Genomic DNA, 19,015 nt, shown 5'->3' on the forward strand with positions numbered 1-19,015 from the left:
TGGAAATCGCTCAGTGTTTATTTTTATTTAATATATTTGTTCATGATTATTAAATCAGCAGAAAATAAGAAGTAATCATTTAAGACTATTTTTTTTTTACTGTGATATAATTCATTTAGTGATTTTTCAAGTTAAATAGATAAAGTAATAACATCGACAATGACAAAATCTTATGGGAATATTTCTCTCTCTCTGTCTCTCTCTCTCTCTCTTTCTCTGATTCTCCCTCTCACTGCCTCCCTCTTTTCCTCCCTCCCTCCGTCTTTCTCTCCTCCATCCCTCCTTCCCTCTCTCTGGTAAATTATTAAATAATGTATTTCTCTTTTAAAATGTGTCTTTTTGTCCTCATTAAATTCATGCTGTCCTAGGCACTGACACATGACTTCCATCCTTCCTGCATTTCTTTATTTTGGTAACGTCACTAATAAAACCATTCTTTTGCTTATTACAGGCCAAAGATGTCGACCTTGGAGCAAATGTGTCTTACCGGATAAGAAGCCCAGAAGTGAAGCATTTTTTTGCACTACATCCATTTACAGGAGAACTATCCCTTTTAAGGAGTTTAGATTATGAGGCATTTCCAGACCAAGAAGCAAGTATCACTTTTCTGGTAGAGGCCTTTGATATTTATGGGACAATGCCTCCTGGTATTGCTACTGTCACAGTGATTGTAAAGGTAAGGACGAAAGATGACTTCTGGTTGCCTGCTTTTCTCTCTATACATGTAGGTTTTGTTTCTTCTATTATACCTATAAATCTATTTTGATAATAATTCCTAATGACACAGTGGTACCAGACCCAGAACATGGATTTTTCCAACGGAAAATAGTTATGAATACATAAGAAATAACTATATTTTTGACTATAAAAGATCAATTTTAAAGAGGCACTAAATATGAGTACAAGGACCATGGAAATTTGAGTCTGCGTCAGCTCTCCATCAAGTCATAACCTCTCTAGACTAGATTTTAGTTCAAATTCCACAGCATCAGGCATAATTATTTGGTACAAATCCTTCAACTAAAAAAATTTTGTAAATGACTCTGAAGGGCCAAGAGTTCTTAGGCCCTAAAATTAATTTATGGCCCAAACCTCTGGGATGAAATATGCTTCCAAGTTAGATGGAATTGGGGCTAAATTCTGGCTCAATCCTTTTTAAGCTCTATGACCTTGGGGACTTTGTTAACCACTCTGGATTTGTTATCTCATTTATTATAATACCCTATGCCAGATGATTGCATGAAAGAGCATGGCATTTTTAACCTTTTGAATTTCTAGTCATTTTTTAAGAAACAAAAGTAGATATGAGAAGAAGTACTATAAGTTGATCAGTCCTCAAATAGTAGTACATACAATGATCATCTGAGCGTCATCTTAAACTTCCAGATTTCTCAACTCCTTCCCCAAAGAAGGACCTGTCCCGATCATAAACATCAGCATTTGAGAAAAGTACACAGATGATTCTTATACAAGACATCTGAATCCCATATTGAGAAATTTACTTCAAATACAAAGATACACGTACAAAAATCCTCAAGTTACTTTACTAAATGAGTATATTACTAAAAAAATGACTTTACATGGCAGTAATTTCTTAGGCAATATAAAGTAAAAGTTCATTCACTATCATGGTACGTTGTAAAAATTTTTGTTTTGGTAAGGGAAGAAAATAGAAACTTGAAAGAGTCCTATTTAAAGTGGTTTTTTTCTGCTTCCAGAATAGATTTTGAATGATGAAAAAGGGCTGGTCAGAAAGAAATAGAGATACCCGCCCAGAGCAAGGGCAGTGGAGGGAGGAAAAAGACAGAAGATCTATAAGATAAATGAAGCACTTGGAAAGAAGCTTATAGAGTATGTCAATGGCCATGCATAAAATAGATGAATATGAGTAATTAATTGAATAAACAATTTAACTTTACTATAGGTATTTTGGTTTATATTTTATTCACAGTTGTATCTATGTTCTACCCCCAAAAATATTATTGATAATTATGGCTCAGATTTTACCAGGTGACTATAGATATCAAGTTTCTATGTTAAAAAAAAAATGAAATCTATGGGCTTAGATAGAAAAACGTGGAAAGATGTGGACATTTTTAATGAATGTTTAGTTGCAGGATCATACCATAGGATTGGAATGAAATATTGGCAACTACATATTGTCTACTACATGTTGGTACTATTTATGATTCATATAATCGCTAAAAACGTGTAATAGCTGAGTGGAATCAAAGTTACATGACTTGCCAGCTTTGTTAGGTTATCTAATCCTGGAGATCATGCAGATACCTCTAGGCATCTGTGTTTACTTAAACTTTGTCAGTATTACATTTTCAGGTTGTATTTTGTTCCCGTCAATGCTTTTTCATTTGTTCTTTTGAAGTGGTTAGAGTTACAGTCCATTATGTGTCTAAGGTGAATTGTTTAGCAGAATTTACGTATGATAATTTACTAACAATTCCATATCATTTGGATTTTGTTGGCTACCTGTAGACGGTGGGACAGTGCAGATACATTTCTGCCTAAAATAAGACAACGTTCCTGAAGATTACTCTCTTTTTCTTTCTTTTTTTAATTTTTTTTTTATTTTAGTGTCCAGTACATTTATGTGAGATCATTTAGATTATGCATGTGCAACACCAATGTCTCTGAGGGACCTTAGTAGAAGACTATATGTATCCAGGGTCATAAGGTAAACAAGGTCATAGGCAACTTTTCTGCAATTCTCATATTATAGGGACTACAAATAAGATTTTATTTTATTTGAAATGATGGAAGAAGAATTCACTTTTCTTAGGTCGTTGTTTGGTTGTTGTGCTGCTAAATAGCTAGATATATGCTACTAGTTTTCTTAGACAACAAAGTAATGATGTGAAAAAATATTTCACCAATACATAATTAATATAACTATATTTTTCCAGTAGGTTAATGTTCTTGACCCCAAAATTTGGGGGTTTGGATTTTATTTTTTTAAGATAATTCTGCAATCACAGTTAAACACAGGAAGTATTCTACTACCTTTTCTTTTTTTAGTGTCTTATTTTACATTTTCATCTTTTATTTAGATTCAGGCATTACATGTTCACATTTGTTACATAAGTGTATTGCATGATGCTGAGTTTTGGGATATGAATGACCTTGTCAACCAGATAGTGAATATAGTACCCAATAATTAGGTTCTCAACTCCTGCTTCTTCACTTCCTAATCCACCCAATTTCTGTCTATTAATCTTCAGTGTCAATTTTTATGTCCATGAGTACCCAATATTTAGTTACCATTTAGAAGTGAGAACATTCAGTGTTTGGTTTTATGTTCCTGAATTTGTTTAGAATAATGGCCTCCAGCTGTATCTATGTTACTGCAAAGGACATGATTTTATTCTTTTTTAGGGCTTCATAGTATTCTATGGTGTGTATGTACCCTTTTATATTTATCTAATTCACCATTGATGAGTATTTAGGTTGATTCCATGTCTTTGCTATTGTAACTCATAAAACTTTAGTAAATAAATGTTATATCTTGGCTGGGCATGGTGGCTCATACCTGTAATCCCTACACTTTGGGAGGCCGAGGTGGGTGGATCACCTGAGGTTGGGAGTTTGAGATCAGCCTGGCCAACATGATGAAACCCCATCTCTATTAAAAATACAAAAAATTAACTGGGCGCGGTGGCGCACACCTCTAATCCCAGCTACTCAGCAGGCTGAGGCAGGAGAATCACTTAAACCTGGGAGATGAATGTTGCAGTGATTTGAGATCACGGCACTGCACTCCAGCCTGGGCAACAAGAGCAAAACTCCATCTCAAAAAATAAAATAAATTAAATGTTATATCTTAACATATGTTGTGTCTTGTAACTGAAGACATATTATTATTTTAATTCAAAAGGTTTATGGCATGCTCGGGTGAGTAATTCAAATGATTCTAAGTAATTTCCAACACGTTTCTTTCTTTAAAGTTTTTAATTTAGGCTCATGGATACATGTGCAGTTTTTTATACAGGTAAATTGTGTGTCACAGGATTTGATTGTACAGATTGTTTTGCCACTCAGGTAATAAACATAGTACCTTATAGGTAGTTTTTTTTTATCCTCACCCTCCTCCATCTGTCCACCCTCAAGCAGCCCCCAATGTATGTTGTTCCCATCTTTGTGTCCCTATGTACTCAACATTTACCTTCAGCTTCAAAGTGAGAACATGCAGTATTTGGTTTTCTGTTCCTATGTTAGTTCACTTAGGATAATGGCTTCTAGTTGCATCCATGATGCTGCAGAGGACATGATCTCATTCTTTTTTATGGCTGCATAGTTATTCCATGGCATATATGTGCCACATTTTCTTTATTTAGTTGACCATTGTTGGGCATTTAGGTTGATTGATTTCATGTCTTTACTACTGTGAATAGCATGATACTAATGATACACGTGCATGTGTCTTTATGGTACAACAATTTATTTATCTTTGAATATATACCTAAAAAATGGGATTGCTGGGTCAAATGCTCATTTTGCTTTGAGTTCCTTGAGAAATTGCCAAACTGCTTTGTTCTGTTTTCTCCTCAACCTCGCCAGTATGCTTTTTGTTTTTTTGTTTTGTTTTGCTTTGTTTTTACTTTTAATAGCAATTCTGATTGGTGTGAGATGGTGTCTCATAATGGTTTCGATTTGCATTGCTCTCATGATTAGTGATGATGAGCATTTTTTTCATATGCTTGTTCACCATATGTATGTCTTCTTCTGAAAAGTGTGTGTTCATATCTTTTGCCCACTTTTTAATGGGGTGGTTTGCTTTTTGCTTGTTGATTTGTAAATTCCTTATAGATTCTGGATATTAGACCTTTGTCAGATGCATAGTTTGTAAGCATTTTCTCCCATTCTGTAGGTGGCCTGTTTACTCTGTTTATATGGTTTTTTTGCTATGCAGAAGCTCTTTTAGTTTAATTAAGTCACACTTGTCAATTTTTGCTATTGGTAAAATTGTTTTTGGCATCTTTGTTATGAAATTTTTGCCAGGGCTTATGATCAGAATGATATTTCCTAGGTTATTTTCCAGTGTTTTTATAGTTTTAAGTTTGACATTAAAGTCTTCAATCCATCTTGAGTTCATTTTTGTACATAGTGTAAGGAAGGGGTCCAGTTTCATTTTTCTACATATGTATAGCCGGTTATCCCAGCTTCATTTGCTGAATAGGGAGTCCATTCTCCATTGTTTGTTTTTATTTACTTTGTTATATATCAGATGGGTATAAGTATGCGGCATTATTTTTGGGATCTCTATTCTGTTCCATTGGTCTATGTGTCTGTTTTTGTACCAGGACAATGTTGTTTTGGTTACTGTAGCATTATAGTATAGTTTGAAGTCAAGAAATGTGATATCTTCAGCTTTTTTCTTTTTACTTTGGATTGTCTTAGCTATTCAAGCTCATTTTTGGTTTGATATGAATTTTAGAATACATTTTTCTGGTTTTGTGAATAATATCTTTAGTAGTTTAATAAGAATGGCATTGAATCTGTACTTTGCTTTGGGCAGTATGGCCATTTTAATGATACTGATTCCTTCTATCTACAAGAATGGAATATTTTTCAATTTGTTTCTGTAGTCTTTGATTTCACTGAGCAATATTTTAAGTTCTCATTGTAGAGATTTTTCACCACCCTGGTCAGTTGTATTCCTAGGTACTTTTTTGTGTAACTATTGTAAATGGGATTACATTCTTGATTTGGCCCTCAGCTTAATGTTTTTAGTACATAGGAATGCTATCATTGATTTTTGTACATTGATTTGGTATCCTGAAACTTTGCTGAAGTTGTTTATTAGATCAAGGAGTTTTGGACAGAGACTATGGGGTTTTCTAGGTGTAGAATCATATCATCTGCAAACAAGGGTAGTTTTACATCCTCTCTTCCTAATTGGATGGGTTTTATTTCTTTCTATTGCTTTATTGCTCTGGCCAGGACTTCCATTACTATGATGAGTGGGAATGATAAGAGAGGACATCTTTATCTTGTTTCCCTTTTCAAGGGGAATGCCTCCAGCTTTTGCCCATTCAGTATGATGTTGGCTGTGCATTTGTCCTAGATGGCTTTTATTATTTTAAAGTATGTTCCTTCAGTGCTTAGTTTGTTAAGGGTTTTTAACATGAAAGTATGTGGAATTTTATAGAAATCCTTTTCTGCATCTATTGAGATGATCATGTAGTTTTTGTTTTTAGTTCTGTTTCTGTGGTGAATCACTTCTGTTGATTTGTCTATATTGAACCAACCTTGCGTCCCAGGCATAAAGCCTACTTGATTGTGGTGGATTAGCTTTTTGATGTGCTGCTGGTTTACCAGTATTTTGTTGAAAATTTTTGCATCTGTGTTCATCAAAGATATTGGCCTGAAGTTTTCTTTTTTGTTGTTGTTGTGACTCTGCCAGGTTTTGGTATCAGGATGATTTTGACCTCATAGAGTGAGTTAAGGAGGAATGCCTCTTCCTCAATTTTTTGGAATATTTTCAGTAGGGATGGTACCAATTCTTCTTTATACATCTGGTAGAATTTGACTGTGAATCCATCTGGTCCTGGGCTTTCCCTGGTTGGTAGGCTCTTTTTTTACTGATTCAATTTCAGAACTCATTATTTGTCTGTTTAGGGATTCAATTCCTTCTTAACGCAAACTTGGGAGGTTGAATGGTTCCAGGAATTTATCCATTTACTCTTGGGTTTCTAGCTCGTGTACACAGAGGTGTTCATAGCCTCTGAGGGTTCTTTTGTATTTCTGTGGGATCAGTGATAATGTCCTTCTTCATTCAGTCAGTCATTTCTGATTGTGTTTAGTTGGATCTTCTCTTTTTTTATTTGTCTAGCTATTCATCCATCTATCTAATTAAGTCTTTCAAATAACTAAAATAACTAATTCCTAAATTCATTTATCTTTTATATGGTCTTTTGCATCTCAATTTCCTTCAGTTCAGCTCTGATTTTGGTTATTTCTTGTCTTCTACTGGCTTTGAGTTTGGTTTGCTCTTGTTTCTCCAGTTCCTGTAGACATGATGCTAGGTTGTTCATTTGATATATTTCTGACTTTTTAAATGTGGGCATTTAGCTCTATAAACTTCTTTCTTAACACTGCTTTAGTTGTGTGCCAGAGATTGTGGTATGTTGTATCTTTGTTTTCATTAGTTTGAAATATTTTATTTCTGTCTTCATTTTATTACTTACCCAGAGATCATTCAGGAACAAGTTGTTTAATTTTCATGTAATTATGTGGTTTTGAATGTTTTTCTTAGTATTGATTTCTGTTTTTATTACACCATGTTCAGAAAGTGTGGTTGGTATGATTTTAGTTTTCTTCGATTTCTTACAGATTGTTTTTATGTCCAATTGTGTGGTCAATTTTAGAGTATGTGCCATGTGGTGATGAGAAGCATGTATATTCTGTTGTTTTGGGGTGGAGAGTTCTATAGATGTCTATTATGTCCATTTGTTCAAGTGTTGAATTCAGGTCCTAAATATCTTTTTTAATTTGTCACCTTGATCATCTATTACTGTCCATGGGATATTGAAATGTCCCACTATTGTATGGAAATCGAAGTCTCTTTGTAGGTCTGTAAGAACTTGCTTTATGAATCTGGGTGCTCCTGTGCTGGATGAATATATATTTAGGATATTTAGATCTTCCTGTTGAATTGTACCCTTTGACATTATATAAAGCCTATCTTTGTCTTTTGTGATGTTTGTTGATTTAAAGTCTCTTTTGTCTGAAATTTGGATAACAAATTCAGCTTTTTTCTGTTTTCTGTTTTCTTGGTAGACTTTTCTCCAACCCTTTACTTTGGGCCTGTGGATGTCATTGCATGTGAGATGGGCCTCGCATAACCTGGTTCTTGCTTCTTTATGCAGCTTGTCACTCTGTGCCTTTAAATTGTGGCATTTAGCCCATTTACATCCAATGTTAATATTTATATGTGCAAATTTGATCCTGTCATCATATTGTTAGCTGGTTATTATGTAGACTTATTTATGTCATTGCTTTATAGTGTGAGAGATCTGTGTATTTAAGTGTGTTTTTGTAGTGTTCACATTTAGCACTCCTTTCAGGAGCTCTTATAAGGCAGGCCTGGTTGTAATAAATTCCCTTAGAATTTGCTTGTCTGAAAATGATTTTATTTCTTTTTTACTTATGAAGCTTAGTTTCATTGGATATGACATTCTTGGATTGAAATTCTTTTCTTTAAGAATGCTGAGTATAGGCCCCCAATCTCTTCTGGCTTATAGGGTTTCTGCTGAAAGGTACACTGTTAGCCTGATGGATTCTCTTTGTAGATTTCCTGCTCCTTCTTTCTATCTGCCTTTAGAATTTTTTTCTTTCATTTTAAAGAGAATGAAAGAGAATCTGATGATTATGTGTCTTGTGCATGGTCTTCTTGTATAGTATCTTGCAGTTCTCTGCAGTTTTTAAATTTTAATGTTGGCCTCTCTAGTGAGGTTGGGAAGTTTTCATGGACAATATCCTGAAATATGTTTTTCAAGTTGCCTGCCTTTCCCCCATTTCCCTCAGTGACACCAGTGAGGGGTAGATCTAGTCTCTTCACATAATCCCGTATTTTTCAAGGGTTTTATCCATTCTTTTTTATTATTATTATTTTTGTCCGTCTTAGTTCAGAGAGCCAGTCTTCACACACTGTGATTCTTTCCTTAGCTTGGTCTATTCTGCTGTTAATGCAATTACAATATGAAATTCTTGTAGTGTGCTTTTCAGCTCTGTTAGATCGTTTTGGTTCTTTCTTATAATGGCCATTTCATCTACCAGCTCCTGTATTGTTTTATTGCAATCCTTAGTTTCCTTGGTTTGCATTTTGACTTCTTCCCTGATTCTCAATGATTTTCATTCCTATCCATATTCTGAATTCTATTTCTTTCATTTCAACCATTTCAGCTGAGTTAAGAATCCTTGGTGGGGAACTAGTGCAGTTGTTTGGAGGAAAAAAAGACACTTGTTTTCTGAGTTGCCAGAGTTCTTGCACTGGTTCTTTCTCATCTGTGTTTTCTGATATTCTTTCAACTATCTAATTTGAGTACAGTCAGTTGGCTTATTTGGATGTTTTCAGAGGAGTAAGTTTTTGTGCATGACCTTTATTTGTACCTGAGCTCTTGTCCTTGGTTTCACAGATGAATATATTAGCAAAGTATTTTTAACATTAAAGTTTGGACTGTGGTCCAGTGGATGGCACTTAACTGGAATGGCCAGTAGGTAGGCTCTTAGTCAGTCTCCTCTATTTCCTAAGGATTGTTGTGCCCCTTCTCAATGCTCTGAAAGTGCGGGCTCCTTTTGCACTTGACTCCTGGCTGTATATCTCAGTTTGGCACTCCCAGGCTATACACCGTAGCTCCAGGGCAAGCTCAGGCTTTATGTTCTTTCTCCAGCTTACACACAGCAAGGGAAGGGACCTTGGCTGTGGTTGTGGCAGATGGCCTTTCACTTTTCTCTTGGTGCCCCAACCCAGAAAAATATAGAGCCACTACTAATCAGTAAAATCAGCCTGGGGTGTGGTGGCTGCATTGTAGGCCCAAGCTTGTGGGTGATGTGGCTGACTGGAGGTGTGGCTAAAGCACTCAGGGTCTTTGCTCCCACCACAGTCTGAGGGCAGCAAGGGCAATACCACTGCAGCAGCAGTGGCAGAGGGGCTTTTGGTTGTCCCTGAGTGCTCTACCTCAGGGAAACTCAAAACTGCTGCTACTGGGAATGTCCAGCCAGAGAGTGGGGTGGCTGCACTGCTGGCCTGAGCTGGGTAAAGAGCAGGAGGTTGAGGAATTACAGGTAGGAGAGTCTGAACTTCTCTATATGATAACTGTGTCCTCCTGGAAGAGTGAGTAAAACCTTTGGGCTCTTTCTTTCTTCTCCAGTCCAAGGGCAGGAGGGGCAGAACTACTGCCATGGCAGTGGCAGAGTGACTGTTAGTTGACTGTGGGAGCCCCTCCTTAAGGAAACACAAAGCCACTAGCAGAGGGAATGCTCAGCTGGACATGGGGTAGCTGTTCCGTGGTCCCGAGCATGGGCCCTGCCTGGTAAAGAGTGAGAGGTGGGGGGCTTATGGGAAAGAGAGACTGGGCTTCTGTCCATATGGCAGCTGTGGTGTCGTGGAGTTCCTGCATAGTGACCAGGCCCTTTGTTCCTCCCCAGTCCAAGGGCAGCTGCAGTCACAGAGAGGTTGCAAATTGTCTCTAGGGTTTTCTCACCACTGACTAAAGTATTAGGCATTGACAGGGTGGTTGTGCTAAGGGCCCAAATCCAGAGGCACTGGGCAGTAAAGATTAGCAGAGGTGGATACCTGCCTAGAAAGCAGTCTAACTGATTTTCTGTAATGCTGCTGTGCTGTGCTGGGGGTTTGCATCAGTCTCCAACCACTGCATTCCCTCCTGAGCCTGAGGGCAACAGGAGTGAGGAGTGTGGAGCAGCAAAAAATGGTGACCTGCCTTGCCCTCTGGGATCTCTGTCCCAGGGAAGTACAGAGCTGCTACTGGCCCAGGAATCCAAGTGGGGGGTGGTTACCGAGGTCCTAGGATGGGAAGCCCTGCCCAGTGAGGAGTAGCAAGGGTGTGGACCCACATGGAAAACAGTACCCACTTTTCTGTAAGGAAATATACTGTGTTGGGGGTCTGCATTAGTCCCTAATCCCTGCCCCTCCCAAGCCTAAGAGCAAAATGAGGGAGGGTTGCAGAGCAGCAAAAATGGCAGCCGGCCTCTTCCACTGGGAGCTCCATCCCAGAGAAGTACAGAGCTGTTCCGGACCCAGGAACTCAGGTGGGGCTGTAATGGACAGCAGGCCTTATCCTGCAAGGTGCAGCTGAGATGAGGCCTGCAATGATTCACTGCTCAGCCTCGTAGATTTGGCCCCTTTACTGGGGGCATGCAAGTGTGGCCTCTGCTGCTACAGGAGCTACAGGCGCTGGTGCCAGAGTGTCTGGGGATACAAGTCTCCTGGGACTCCATATGTGCCTGAGTATGGCTCTGTCAAGACTCCACATGGTTCTCCATGTCAGCCTAGAGACACTGGTGGGGAGCTCACAGGGGAGATCTCCTGAGCCCAGGGATGCAAAAGTTCATGGCAGAAGTGTGGGTCCCCAGGGACTCACTTACTCACAGTTTCCCCACAGTGGGAGGACTCCCCTGGCTCTGTGCCACCCCTAGGGTGGGCAGTTATCCGGTCTTGCTCTCCTCTGTTCTCTAGGTGTTATACTCTTTCCCTGATGAATTCCAGTGTGTCTCCATCTGGATTTTTCAGATGAGCTAGTGTCCACTCGCCAGCCTTTCGTTTCTCCATGAGATTGACACACACCAGCTGCTTCCAGTTAGTTCTCTTGGTCTCCACCGCTTCCACTGTCTCTTTTTTTTTTTTTTTTTTTTTTTTTTTTTACACTTGACTTAAGATCATCTGCTAGCACACAAATTGATGCCATTTCTTCTGTGTATACTGCCGCCACCTCTAAACTACCTTGGAATGGAGATCATAAGCTCCTTCCATCCTCGGATGCCCTAAACCTGTTAGGAGAGTTTTATCAGGATCTGGGTTCTTTATTTCTCAGGGTTCCACATGTCTATATACTTTATTCTTCCATTCTTGTGTCTCTCTGTCCTCAGATATTTATTTCAGGAGGTAGGAAATGTGTCTATTTCAGGGAATTAAAACTTCAGTCAACAGTAAATTTCCTTTGGAAATAGGAACCCAAACTGTCAAAATCTTTTCTTGGGTAACCTTATTTTTATTTTCATACCTCTCTTTCCTGAGATAATGATTGTCAGTGCTCTAGTGGTCTGGAAAAAGGATCAAGCAACAAGAAAAAATTATAGAGAGCCTGAAGGGAGGGCTTTGATTTTACTGTATTTTGAAATGTGATTTTGTCACACTATTGTGTTACAACATTTAGAAATCTGTTACAAAAATTTTTAGGGAATGTAATATTGGTGGTTATGAAGATTCCATAATATGTATGCAGATGGAAAAGACTAAGGTGAGAGTGGTCTAAATAGACTAATTATAGCAAAATATCTTCTGGACAGGTGAAAAATTTACCTTGGTATACTCTTGTCTACTCATATGACTTGGTGGAATTGATCAGTTAAAACATTAAAAAGAGAAAAATAATTCATTTATTGATGATTTTGGACAAAGAAGAGAAAAAAAAAAAAGACTTGCTATTAATGACATTCCCCCTATTCTTCCCAGATTGAAAAATAGATCATCAAATGGTATAGCCTTTTCTCCGATGAAGGTGTGGTTGATGATAGACAGTTATAATAAACACTCATACAGTCTGACTTGGCAGCTCTGGATTCAATTTCAAATTATGTCCAAAATTATCACCTCAAAAAGCAAGTTATGCCCTAAATAACCCTCATTCTGTATCTGGGACTCATCCCTCTTAAAAAGTTCTTCATGCTGCCTCACCACCCCTTTATTTCCATATGGAGATATTACTTAAGGTTTCTACATCAGCAACTGGAAGATAATTTATTCCTCAGATAGAGAAGAGTGTTGGTCTAATTCGTGTTGTCGCAGTTGCTTTATCTTATTTAGATAAGTAACACCATTCCTTTGGTCAAGGCGTCCTGACTCATGCAGTCATTGCCTGTTTATTATACATTTAAAGCAAAACTTAATGTTTAACTCTAGACATATGTGATACCACTTTTTATTTTTTCCAAGTTCATCTAAGCATAATAAAATTGGTAGGAAATTCTCCCAAATGTAGACTGACACTTGCTTTCCTCTTTTCTGATAACTCAGGGTGGTGATTATCACAAATAGAACTTTAAAATTCTAGTATATACTGCCAAGGACCATAAAAATATTATTATCTTTTTTTTTTTAAAGAGAAGAATGGAGTACAATTCTCATTTTTCTACAAATATACTCTCTACCAGCTTTGCAAATTGTCTCTATTTGGTCTGATTACTTGCAGTACTGAAAAGCTGTTTTGTTGATAACATAAGTGTATGGTATTTGCTAGGAGATACTTGGACCCAAAAAGTCACCACAGGAAAGCATCTTGAAGTTCTTTCTTTCAAAATGAGCAGAAACATAATTTCTTTTGTAAACAAGAAGAAAAAATAAAAAATGAAGTGTTCAATGTCTAGTCCATCAAACCTGTTTAAAATTGGAGCAAGAATGGGAAAATTCAAGTATTATTTGGAAGAACATTATTTCCACACTATAAATAAAATAGTTGAGGTAGGGCGCGGTGGCTCACGCCTGTAATCCCAGCACTTTGGGAGGCTGAGGCGGGCGGATCACGAGGTCAGGAGATCGAGACTATCCTGGCTAACATGGTGAAACCCCGTCTCTACTAAAAATACAAAAAATTAGCCGGGTGTGGTGGCAGGAGCCTGTAGTCCCAGCTACTCGGGAGGCTGAGGCAGGAGAATGGCATGAATCCGGGAGGTTGAGCTTGCAGTGAGCCGAGATCGCGCCACTGCACTCCAGCCTGGGCGACAGAGCCAGACTCCGTCTCAAAAAAAAAAAAAAAAACTGAAAAAAGTTAATCAAGACACCTGCACACAGCTTTCTTAGTGCCAAGTTTTAAGAATCCAAAACAACAAAACCTGTCATGATCATACAATAACATAACTTTTTCTTGAAAAGATTTTATAGAACATCAATGCAATAAGGTTTTTTCCTCATATATTACTAGATATTTAGTTGTGTATTTTACTTGTAGATACTTTTGTTGTATATTTCTAGATATACTAAATATTTAGAAGAACTGAATCTGTGATGATAGTAAATTAGATTATATAAGCAAATCTCTGGAAAATGAAAATAAAATTCTAAACAATTTTAAAAGATCCAGAGTGATAACTAGCCTTACAAACTAAGTTATAATAGAAATCTGCTCTTAGAGTCTGTGTTGTAACATAATATAGAAAACACACAGAAAGAAAAGGTCTGTTCTACAGCAAACTGAGAATTGAATATGAATCTGAAAATTTGAATATGCAAATGGATATATGATACTAAGCAGCATTATAAAGAGTATAAAGAACTTGTCCGAGATAAACAGATGACCCAAGTCACTTTGCTCATTATAATTTTGGATGGAATGGCTGTATGGGAGTAGGAGAGAGGAAGACAGGCTTCTATGAAGAAAGGAGACTAGACTCACCCTTGGTTGTGTTTGCCTGTCTTAGCGTGCAGGTGTGGGAGTAGGCAGGGAAGGGTGAAAAGATGATAAATGAAGTATCATCAAGTTCATCTTGTAACAAGGGCTGAGGTTATTGTTAAATACAGTGGGTCTTGGAAAATGAAGCTAAGATTTCCACCTTTCAGAGGAGTTTCCTTCTCCAGAAAGAAATATTCCTACCCCATAGAATAGAAGAAAAAGGATAGCTTTACTAGATGAAAACTCAATGCACAGTACCAAGGCAGCATTTGTGAAACCGTGGACAGCTGAGAGGCAGTTATGTGCTACTGATGCTCCGTCATGACAGTATTGATAGGGTCCTACTTTTGATTTCATCAGAGAAGCTGATGCTTGAGAGACCAGGAAGTTCTCCCAGACTCAAACAAAACAGAAATTCTGGACATTTCATCTACAGCATACTTATTGTACTTCCCTTGTCTGGAGGTAGGAATTTGAATAAATGATAATTTCTGTGACCCAGCTAGTAGGTGTTTGGTCAGATTTAATATTGTCTTTTGCAACTTGCTAATTGTTCTCTTGGGATTGTTTTGAAGTATGGCTTTCAAACGTTTCCCTCTATTCTATTCTGCATTTTCAGATTCCTATTGGTGTGCTCTTTATATCATATTTGTCACCAAACTTGGTGAAAGCAGGACAAAATATCTTTAATTCTACTATTCTAGAGTTTTAGGACTAAGATGTAACATATTTCCTATAAAGATGCAAACCAGAGAAAACAAAATGCACATGCCCAGGATTAAAAATAGTATATCTAAGTAGTAAAGAATCTCTCCCATGGCTCCGTAAATATCACCCACTGGTTGCCAGGAGACCCCAGAAAGTGCCTCTCTCATATACTTTTAGCCTTCATTGATTATATGGTTGCACATAATAGGATCTCATTCTTCTTTATGGTTAAATAGTACTCCCTTGTGTACCTCTACCACATTTTCTTTATCCATTATTCCGTTGATGGACACTTAGGTTGCTTCCAAATCTTGACTATTGTGAATAGTGCTGCAATAATCATAAGAGTGCAGCTATCTCTTTCATATACTGATTTCCTTTCTTTTGGCCATGTATCTAGTAGTGGGATTTCTGGATCATATGATAGCTCTATTTTTAGTTTTATAGGAACTTCCATACTGTTCTCCATAGTCGTTGTACTAATTTGCATTCCCACCAACAGTGTGTGAGGGTTTCATTTCTCTACATTCTCATTAGCATTTGTTATTGCCTGACTTTTAGATAAAAGCCATTCTAACTGGTGTAAGATGGTGTCTCATCGTAAGTTTGATTTGCATTTCTCTGATAATCAGTGATGTTGAGCACCTTTTACATACTGGTTTATCACTTGTATGTCTTTTGAGAAAATTTTTTAGAACTTTTGCCCATTTTTAAATCAGATTATTAGATATTTTCCTATAGAGTTGTTTGAATTCCTTATATATTCTGTTTAATTCCTTGTCAGATGGGTAGTTTGCAAATATTTGCTCTGACCCTGTGGGTTGTCTCTTTGCTTTGTTGGTTCTTTCCTTTGATGTGCAGAAGCTTTTTAAGTTGATGTGATTCCATTTGTTCATTTTTCTTCAGTTATCTGTGCTTGTAGGGTATTACTCAAGAAATCTTAGCCCAGTCCTATCTCCTGGAGAGTTTCCCCATGTTTTCTTTCAGTCGTTTCATAGTTTGATGTCTTAGATTCATGTCTCTAATCAATTTTGATTTGATTTTTGTATATAGCATGATGGGGTCTCTTTTCTTCTTTTGCATATGAATATCTAGTTTTTCTAGCACCATTTATTGAAGAGACTGTCCTTTCCCTGGTTACATTCCTGGCACTTTTGTCAAAGTTAACGTCACTATAGTTATATAAATTTATTTCTGGGTTCTCAATTCTGTTCCATGGATATAAGTGTATTATTTTTTAATGCCAGTACCATGTTATTTTGGTTACTATAGCTCTGTAATATTATTTAACGTCAGATAATATGATTCTTCCAGTTTTTTGTTTTTGTTTTTGTTTTCCTTTTGTTTAATATAGTTTTGGCTATCTGGGTCTTTTGTGCTTCCACATACAGTTTAGAATTTTTTTTTTCTATTTCTTTGAAGAATATCATTGGTATTTGACAGGGATTGCATGGAATCTGTAGATTGCTTTGAGTAGTATGGACATTTTAACAATATTGATTCTTGCAATCCATGACCATGAGATATCTTTTCATTCTTTTGTGTTCTCTTCATTTTCTCGAATCCATGTTTTATAGTTTCCATTGCAGAGATCTTTCACTTCCTTGGTTAATTCCTAGGTATTTTATTTTAATTGTAGCTATTTTGATTACTTTATTGATTTCTTTTGCAGATTGTTCACTTTTGGCATATAGAAATGCTACTGATTTTTCTATGTTGATTTTGTAACTTGCAACTTTACTGAATTTGTTTATCAGTTCTAATACTTGTGTGTGTGTGTGTGTGTGTGTATGTGTGTGTAGTCTTTATGTTTTCCAAGTATTAGATTGTATCGTCTGCCAATAAGGATAGTTTGACTTCTTCCTTTCCAATTTAGATGATCATTATTTTGTTTTCTTTCCTGATTTTTCTTGCTAAGACTTCCAGTACTATATTGAATAACAGTGGTGATAGTGGGCATCCTGGTCGTGTTCCAGATCTTACAGGAAAGGCTTTCAGTTTTTCCTCATTCAGTATGAGAGTAGCTATGGGTTTGTCATATCGCGCTTTTATTATGTTGAGGTATGTTCCATCTATACCCAGTTTTTGAGGGTTTTTATCATGAAAGGGCATTGAATTTTATTAAGTGCTTTTTCAGAATCAATTGAAATGATCATATGGTTTTTCTCTTTCATTCTGTTGATGATATATCACATTGATTGATTTGAATATATTGAACCATCCTAGTATCCCTGCGATAAATCTCATTTGGTCATGATTAATGATCTTTTTAATACAATGTCGAATTTGTTTGTTAGTATTTTGTTGAGGAATTTTGCATCAATATTCACCAAGGAGATTGCTTATAGTTTTCTTTTTTGGATGTCTCTGTCTAGTTTTGGTATCAGAGTATTATTGTCTTTATAGAATGAGTTTGAAAGTACTTCCTCCTCCTATTTTTATTATTATTATTATTATTTTTTGGAATAGTTTGAGTAGGATTGGTATTAGTACTTCTTTAAATATTTGGTAGAATTCAGTAGCAAAACCATTGGGTTCTGGCCTTTCCTTTGCTAGGTGACTTTTTATTATAGCTTGATACTTGTTATTTGCTGTATCTTGTTACTTGATATTAGTTTGTTTGATGTTTTGGATTTCTTCATGGTTCAGTCTTGGTGGGTTGTATGTATCTAGGAATTTATTTGTTTCTTCTTGCTTTTCCAATTTATTGCCATATGTTTGTTCATAGTGGCCACTAATGATCCTCTGAATCTCTGCAGTATTAGTTGCAATGTTTTCTTTTTCATATCTGATTTTATTTCTTTGGGTCTTCTCTCTTCTTTTTAGTTAGTCTGGCTAAAGGTTTGTCAATTTTATATAACTTTTTTAAAAACGAACCTTTTGTTTCATTGATCTTTTATATTGTTTTCTTCATTTCAAATCCATTTATTTCTGCTCTGATCTTTATTATTTCTTTTCTTCTAATTTTGGCTTCAGTCTGCTCTTTCTTTTCTAGTTTTTAAAGATGCATCATTCGGTTGTTTTGTTTATTTGAAGTTATTCTGCTTTCTTGATGTAGGCACTTATAGCTATAAATTTCCCATTTAGTAAAAATTTCAGTATATCTAATTGAGTCAAGAGTTTTTCCTGCTGATGGTTTCGTGGTCTCACTAACTTTGAAGAATAAAGCTGAGGACCTTCGCAGTTAGTGTTACAGCTCAAAAAGAGTCCACAGACCAGGAGAGTGAACAGCAGCACAGTTTATTGAACAAAGCAAAATGAAACCTTCCACATGGTGGAAGGGGACCTGGAATTGTGGCCGTTGCTGGCTCGGGTGCCTGGGACTTATATCCCTGTGTTACCCCCTCCCTTTCTTTCTTTTTGTCCATTGAGAGTGGTTATTTTTTCAGTCGTCCCTTGGAGTGATTAATTTTGAATCCTTCACTCGATTTGTTAAGAACTCAAAACCTTGAGTCACAGGGGTCTTTTGTGAAAGTCCCCAAACTGGGCCAAGAAGTCTTACCAACTCCACCCCTCACTATTGGTTTTGGTACTTTGTATTTTCATTATCATTTGTTTTAAGAAAGTTTTCGATTTTCTTATCAATTTCCTCATTGACCCCTGGTTATTCGGTAACATACTGTTTAATTTCCATGTGTTAGTGTAATTTCCAAAATTTATCTTGTTACTGATTTTTAGTTTTATTCTGTTGCAGTCAGAGAAGATACTTGATATTATTTCAAATTTTTGAATGTGTTAAGACTTGTTTTGTGACCTAAGGTATGGCCTATATTTGAGAATGATCCATGTGCTGAGGAGAATGTGTATTCTGCAGGTGTTGGATGAAATGTTCTATGAATAACTATTGGATCCATTTGTTCTACAGTGGACATTAGGTCTGATGTTTCTTTGTTGATTTTTCTTTCTGGAAGATCTGTCCAGTGCTGAAAGTGGGATGTTAAAGTCTCCAGCTATGTTTGTTTGGGGATCTATCTCGTTCTTTAGCTTTAATAATATTTGCTTTATATATATATATATATATATTTGGGCACTCCAATGTTGAGTATATATGTATATTTACAATTGTTATATCTTCCTGATAAATTGATATGTTTATCATTATATAGTGACCTTCTTTGTATCTTTGTGTAGTTTTTGTCTTTAAATCTTTTGTTTCATATAATTGC

The 19,015-nt window shown here is 36.6% G+C and overlaps 1 protein-coding gene across 16 annotated transcripts in view; it reads left to right on the plus strand.

Annotated features, from left to right (window-relative positions):
* Positions 1-19,015, plus strand: part of PCDH15 (protocadherin related 15) — a 1,828,063-nt gene that overhangs the window by 1,616,545 nt on the left and 192,503 nt on the right. For all 16 annotated transcript variants that reach the window (XM_025396095.1, XM_025396103.1, XM_025396104.1 and 13 more), the window contains one exon: positions 452-676. In XM_025396095.1, the coding sequence (XP_025251880.1) occupies positions 452-676 (225 nt within the window). The remainder of the gene's footprint in view (positions 1-451; positions 677-19,015) is intronic.

The sequence above is a fragment of the Theropithecus gelada genome, chromosome 9, assembly GCF_003255815.1.
Source record: "Theropithecus gelada isolate Dixy chromosome 9, Tgel_1.0, whole genome shotgun sequence".
NCBI lineage: Eukaryota > Metazoa > Chordata > Mammalia > Primates > Cercopithecidae > Theropithecus > Theropithecus gelada.